The sequence below is a fragment of the Podarcis pityusensis genome, assembly GCF_964106645.2.
Source record: "Podarcis pityusensis genome assembly, chromosome: 14".
Taxonomy (NCBI): Eukaryota; Metazoa; Chordata; class Lepidosauria; order Squamata; family Lacertidae; genus Podarcis; species Podarcis pityusensis.
Window position 1 is genome coordinate 50,558,355 of NC_138039.1, and position 7,072 is coordinate 50,565,426.

General features: G+C 45.8%; 1 protein-coding gene across 1 annotated transcript; it reads right to left on the bottom strand.

The window, feature by feature from the left end:
• Window positions 1-976: 976 nt before the first annotated feature.
• On the bottom strand, window positions 977-6,136 carry GCNT3 (glucosaminyl (N-acetyl) transferase 3, mucin type). Its single transcript, XM_080981597.1, has one exon. The coding sequence runs from the start codon at window positions 5,946-5,948 to the stop codon at window positions 4,632-4,634; it is 1,317 nt and encodes a 438-aa protein (XP_080837723.1). The 5' UTR covers window positions 5,949-6,136; the 3' UTR covers window positions 977-4,631.
• Between the last annotated feature and the right edge of the window lie 936 nt (window positions 6,137-7,072).

Sequence of the window (7,072 nt, forward strand, 5' to 3'; positions counted from 1 at the left end):
CTAATCAGTCTTCACACATGTGGCCTGATTTTGACTCCAGCATCTCAGGAACACCTCTGTATTTTCCTCCATAGCAAAGCACATCCAGCAAATGTTATCCAGATGGATTTTGTCCAATCTTAATTTATTTTACAAAATCAACATAAATGCATATCAGGTAGAGAACTCCATGGTGCTAACCTTCCAAGTGGCAGAAACAAGATAAACAGTGGGGGGGGGGGGGAGAGAAATTGGGAAACAAACCAGATTCTTTTGCTACTTATCTCAATTGCACCTCTTTAGATTTGCAGTCTACCAACACATTTGTATATTGCAAACATTTACAATCTTTAACCAACAGAGAAAAATCAAACACATTAAGTAACCTCTGCCTTTCCTGCCTGGTGCCAGAGAGCAGTTAGTTTAGCTTTCTGTAAGCTTTTAAGGCAAAGGGGGAAAGCAAGTGAATGAGAGTGATGAAAAGGGAAGAAACACAAAACAAGCAATGTCTTGTGTGCATTTGGCCTTATGACGTAAAAAGCCGACAGAATTTCTGGCCTCGAACCAAATCCTAAATATTTGCACTGACGCATTTGCTTGGAATGCAGATTTGACGCCATGGCTTAGAACCATGAGCCACCAAAGGGTCGTCTTCTTTTCAGAACAAAACTTTCCTATGTGGCTGCAGAATTGCAGGATGTTTAACCACATCCCGGCCACACTTTGAAACCCATTTCACTCCCATCCCACTTCCACAAAAAGCACACCAGTTCCTTGACAGAAAAGCTTCCCCGAACACAGAAAATGTGAAGACTTCCGCCCTGGTAAATCTCCCTTTCTGCACTTATAGCTCTGTCAGGTGTGCCCTTTGCCCCACTTGTTTAGATTTTATATTCCCTATCAGGGTTCTCACAATAGCTAACTGACTGCAGGTAATCTTCCTTATCTTTATGGCAGTAGAAAGCAGGCCTACAAAGCAAAGAGCAGAAGGCAAACGTAAGTGGGTAAACAGCGGCTGTTTCACTTTACTCTGAATCATTTGTGAGTTGGGCCACCTTGTGATTTACACACGTACACACAAGGTTGATACATAAGGCACAAGCCAATATCACATAACTGGAAAGAACTGTCTATTTACATAGCTGCAAATATGTACAAGGAAGGTAGAAAACGCATAATTTCCTGATCTTTCATTGTGTAAAATCATCATGGAATGTACAGGGCATGAGAATATAGAAGCAGTCGACAAAGGTCAACTGATCTTACTAGATCAATGGTAAAAAAGGTAAAAGGTAAACGACCCCTGGATGGTTAAGTCCAGTCAAAGGCAACTATGGGGTGTGGCGCTCATCTCACTTTCAGGCTGAGAGAGCCGGCATTTGTCCACAGACGCCTTTCTGGGTCATGTGGCCAACATGACTAAACCTCTACTGGTGCACGGAGGACCGTGACAATTGCCAGAGTGCATGGAAACACCATTTACCTTCCTGCTGCAGTGGCACCTATTTATCTACTTGCACTGGCATGCTTTTGAACTGCTAGGTTGGCAGAGGCTGGGACAGAGCAATGGGAGCTCACCCCGTCATGGGGATTTGAACCGCTGACCTTCCGATCAATGGTATGCAATTTGTGGCCCTCCAAATGTCATTGGATTCCACCTCCTATCAACCTCCAGCCAGCATGGCCAATGGTCATGGAAGATGGGAGTTATTGTTCAGCAAATAATAATAATAATAATAATAATAATAATAATAATAATAATATATGCCACCCATCTGACTGGAGTGCCCAGCCATTCTAGGCAAAATCAGGAAGGCCTCAGGTTCCCCAGCTCTGGGGAACATAAGACATCTGCTGGATCAGGCCATGAGTTCATCTAGTCCAGAATCCTGTTCTCACAGTGGCTGAGCAGTTGCCTGTGGAAACCTGCAAACCTGCACAAGAGGTCTCTTCCCTCTTGTGGTTTCCAGCAACTAGTGTGAATTGTAGCCCAAAGCACTGAAGGTTGGGGAAGTCTAAGCTAGGCATTTCTAACACAATCACTAATACCAACACCAGATTGATGTCAGTAGGTAGCAGAAGCATGCATGTTCATTAGCAAAAACTGGACCAGCAGCTACATGAAATAAAATCCTAAGCCCCACTGCCAACTTGGAAAGTTTAACACAGGTTCCAATGTGGAACTAAACTTTGCAATGATCCAAGGAAACGACACTGTAACCGAAAATGTTTCAACCCTTCTGGGTACTGTAGTTTACCTCACACGAAGTTACAGTGCCCAACAACCCTCAACAAATCACAGGCCCAGAATTCTTTGAGGGAAAGAAGGTGCTTCAGATGTGCAAAAGGCATCCAGACTCGTTCAAGTTCCATCTCCAACGACTCCTAAGCCCCTCACCCTCCCTGCCTCTTTCCTTTAGATCTCTTTTAGTAGGGGAGGCCCCCACATCTTCCCTCCCCACAATGTCAACTATAGTTTTTGGAGGCCCTTGAGCAAGACACACTCGGGGGGGAGGCACCTACCCTCAGTCTGGCAGGGGGGAGTGGAGACCCTCCAAGTGTCCCTATTTTCCAGGAACAGTCCCGGATTTACAGAAGCCGCCCCTGTTTCTGATCTGATCCCAGAATGTCCTGCTTTTCTTAGGACGTCCCTATTGCCATTGGAGAAATGTTGGAGGGTATGGAGTTAAGCAACCTCGAGCCAAGGAGAAAGTAACTATACAACCTTTAGAAGACATCTGAAGGCAGCCCTGTATAGGGAGGTTTTTATATGTTTAATGATTCTTACGTTTTTATATATGTTGGGAGCCGCCCAGAGTCAGATGGGCAGAGTATAAATAATAAAATTGTTGTTGTTGTTGCTGCAGCTGCTGCTGCTGCTGTTACTACTACTACTACTGAATACGATGTCCCTATTTTCATCTGAGAAATGTTGAAGGGTATGGGAGTAGGGAAGTGTGGGCCATCAGCCAACCATACCGAACTTTGGCTGGTACTGCCTCCCCGAGGCCCCAAACCAATATGGGTGCTGTTGCCAGCCTTATTTTCAGCCTGGAGATGAAATGACAGCTTTCGTGGTTGAAGTCTTCCTTGTTAGTATGCAGGAGACGTGTGTGGATCATAGAATTGCAGAGCTGGAAGGCGCTATGAGGGTCATTTAGTCCAACCCCCTGCAATGCAGAGATCTTTCACGCAACATGGATTTTGAACCCACAGCCCTGAGATTGAGAGTCTCATGTTCTACCAACTGAGCTGGTTTTGAGTACTTTCTGCTGCCCTCCAGTCCCTTCACTGATCCAACCTCTGTCTACATCAGAAAAGATTGTTACCCAACCTTCCAGCATGGGAAGTCTCAATTTATAAGGCCACATGCAGACTATGCACTTAAAGCAATATGATGCCATCTTAAACAGTCATAGCTTCCCTCAAAGAATTCAGGGAGCTGTAATTTTTTAAGGGTGTTGAGTTGCTATGAGACCCCTGTTCCCCTCCCAGAACTACAGTTCCCAGAGTGGTTTAATAATAAACTCCTCTTCATGGGGAGCTCTGGGTATAGTAGCTTTGTGAGAAGAAAATGGGGCCTCCTACCAACGCTCAGCAAACTACAGTTCCCAGGATTCTTTGGGGGAAACCACAGCTGTTTAAAGAGGTATCGTCTATCTATCTATCTATCTATCTATCTATCTATCTATCTATCATTGTCATCATCCTTTTTAGATACGGGAGACTTGTTTTTTTCTTAGGTCTTTGCTTAGTTAATAGCTAAATATCCAACCACACTGGTGCTTCCTTAAATGTGTTGATGGCTTTTGATGGCTAGTGGCTACTAACTACCAAACTTACTTTACTTGCACACGAGCTGAAAAACAAACAAACAATGTTTAAAAGCTGAGCTGCAAGTAGTGCAGGAGACAGACATCTGACTTGTTGCAGCTCCAAGAAACAGGTGCTACATCACAATCTAGCAATGCCTGTGAAAATTTGTATATTTCTACAGAAACATATTACAAAACCATTCTAAATCTCAAGGGCTCTCATCTCACCAGGAAACAGGTAGTGTGGGGAAAAAAACCTGCTGTTGAAACTCTACCACTCAAGTTGAGAAAAAATAATCCCCTGGTTTGCTGAGGGAGAAAATTCAACAGATTGAGCCATGAGATGAATTTTAACCCAGTCCTGCTATATTATGCCTATCAGAGCCTTCCCATCATCAGTGCAGGCACTATAATCCCCACACATTTTACATACAGGAAAAGGAACACAGTAAATAGAGACTTGATTAAAGAACAATTTGTTCACTTCTTCCTTCACATATACTCATTAAAGAAAAGAAAAAATGTAACCAAAGCTGTGCATCAGATTTTCCTTCAGGCAATGGAGCAGCACAAGGCAGGAGAGTGACTAACAAATCTCTCCCCCCCCCCCCCAGTGCAGCTTCCCCATAAGTCACCTTCCTCCTCCCGGCACCTTCTTTCCTTGACCTATGCAACACTCAAATGTATGTCTCTGAGATCTCAGTGAAGAGATTACTGGCTGCTAGCTAAGTACTTTAGGAATGGGTTGACCATCATGCTAGATAGATCCATGTGCCAGGACCTCAAAACATAAGTTTCTAAATTGTCTTCTTGGTGAGGAACCTTCAGGGCATTCACTCAGAGCTGCTTCCCATAGATTAATTTGTAGCGCAGGTACTCTTCTAAACACTGTAAGGCATAGTCATCAACTCTGGGGTCAAACTTGTTGGCAAACAGGTGGTGCTGGGTGATCATCCAGTGTAGGTCGCCTGCCCCATAGACACACACTGCTCGCCGGTAAGAGCCTGAGCAAGGAGGATAAGGGGCCCCCTTACTGATGTCCCCTTCACTGTAGGACCACTTCACCAACCTTGGAATGGCGTTCATGTCCGTCAGGTCAAATTTAGCACTAAAGGGGACTGACCCTGGGACTCCTGGCATCCGGTGCAGAGTGGCCCACAAATGTTCATCTGGGCTGTAAGTATCTTTGGACCACTCTATCAGTGCTTTTGCCATTGGATCTTCAAAAAGATGTTGAACAAACTCTCTGGTGACCACGATGTATGCGTTCCCAGTGAACATGGGGGAGCTTTGTGGAGGGGGGTTCTTTGCAGTGGAGGTTCTCACCACAGAATTGGTCACTTCGTGCCGGTACTTCCACCGGCCCTTTTTGCTCTCTGACGGTTTCTCTGACTCCATGTTGTTTTTCCCATTCAAAAGCTTTAGAGCATGGACAATCTCTGCGTTGGTTTTGATGGGGAAGTCTGTCCCACAGGTGTTCAGGAGGTATTTCCAATGTACTTTGCTCTGAAGGAGGTCTTCCATGCAGTTCAGATCAGCTTGGACCCTGGACCATGAAGCATACACAACACTCTCCAGCTTAGATGCCACAAAGACATTCCCAAAGCAGGAGGCAATGGCCCGCACTGCCTCTTGGAAAGGTTCTGGGGCCTTCCTGTCAACGTGGACGCAGTACACATTCTGGGGGGCATAGATGGACCTCAACAGTCTCTCAAACATTTCAATCTGATCATGGACCACCATGGAGTAAGCGATGGGGAAATCCTCCTCCTCTTTGCTCACTGGGAACTCGATATACCTCCGGCTTTCTTTGAAGAGTCTACAGTCCTCAGTCATGTTCAGGTACTCTTTCTCTCCCAGGAGATCCCTTCTGTTTTTCAGTTGCAGCCTGCTCAGAATAGCCTTCTCGATCTCTTTGGGGTCCCCTCTGCTGATCTGTGAACAGCTGATATTTCCCTTGGGAGTGAGTCTCACAGACTGGTAGAGCCTGTCTTTGCAGAGCTGGATCCCAGGGTCTGCGATGTCTTTCCCCAAGTGGCTGAAGTCACACTGCCAAGTGGAGTATTTCAGAAGGCCAGTGGCAAACAACATCAGGCTCCCAAACACCAGCAGGCGTGAGATTCGACTCAGGAACTTTCTTTCCAACCAATACATTTTGGGGGGCAGAGAAGGACCCTGATAGTGAAGCCCAAAATCCTTCTCCCAGCCCAGTAAACTCCTGAGCCTGCTCAAAGGTTTCTTGTTAGAGTCCACATCACCTTGGCAGCCACAGGTGCTCTAAGCAGTGCTTCCTCAGTCCAGCCTGCCTCATATCTGTGCTGCTGCCAAACGTAACCTGAGAGCTCAGATGAGCTGTCAGGCGTCACCCAGGGAGGGAGGGAGGGAAGAGGCTTGTTTCACAGCAACGGTCTTTTCACCCTGGAGATGTTGCAATCCAGTGCAAGATGAAAAACAGGACGTATGGGAGGTTTAAAAGAGGCTTAACTTTCCATTAGAGCATCAGTGAACTTTAATAAGTTACTTGATTTTCTGGTAGATCTGGGATTCTAAATATTGTCTGTACCAAGAAGAATATAATGTGAAAGGTGGCATTTGTGATTATCGGGATCCAGTGGGGGCGGGGGAGAGAAGTGTGGTTCCAATTGTGGAACTGCCTTCGCCGAAAGACTCATCTGGCAGCTGCACTGTGTCTTTTCCGTATCAGGTGAATCATTACATTTTCAAAAATCTCCCCAGACTTTTTAGTTTCAGTTATTTCCAAGATGGGGTGGGAAACATTTCCCAGCCCAAGGGCCGCATTGCCTCATGGACAGTCTTCCAGGGGCCACTTGCTGGGGGGGCGGGGCAGAGGCAAAAGTGGGTGGGGCAACTGAGACATTGTCTTACCTGTGTAACATAGGCTACATTCCTACCAAAGGGAATGCACACAAACACACAACTCCATTCTCCATCCAGGCAAAGGACAGGTGTGGTTGTGGTTCAAGGACATGTTCCAGCCAGGCAAACACACTTGAGGAGGGCTGGTGATGGGTGTGGATTGGGGAGATAACTGCCATTTGGGGAGTGGGCTTGGCCTGAGGAGAGTTCCAAAAGGAGGATTCAAAGGCCTGACTTTTGCTTGTTTTCCTCTTCCTCGCCCACACCTGCCCCTTTCCCTTGAGGGTAAACTGCTCCAAAAGTCTTTCTGACTGAAGAGTCTACTGCATACTTTGAGTATAAAAATATTTGTATAATATAGTGTATTTGTATAGTTAGTATATTTTTCTCTGCCTTTCCTC

Bases quoted from the DNA above. Each gene is read 5' to 3' on its own strand.
- GCNT3 (XM_080981597.1), bottom strand. From the start codon at position 5,948: ATGTATTGGTTGGAAAGAAAGTTCCTGAGTCGAATCTCACGCCTGCTG.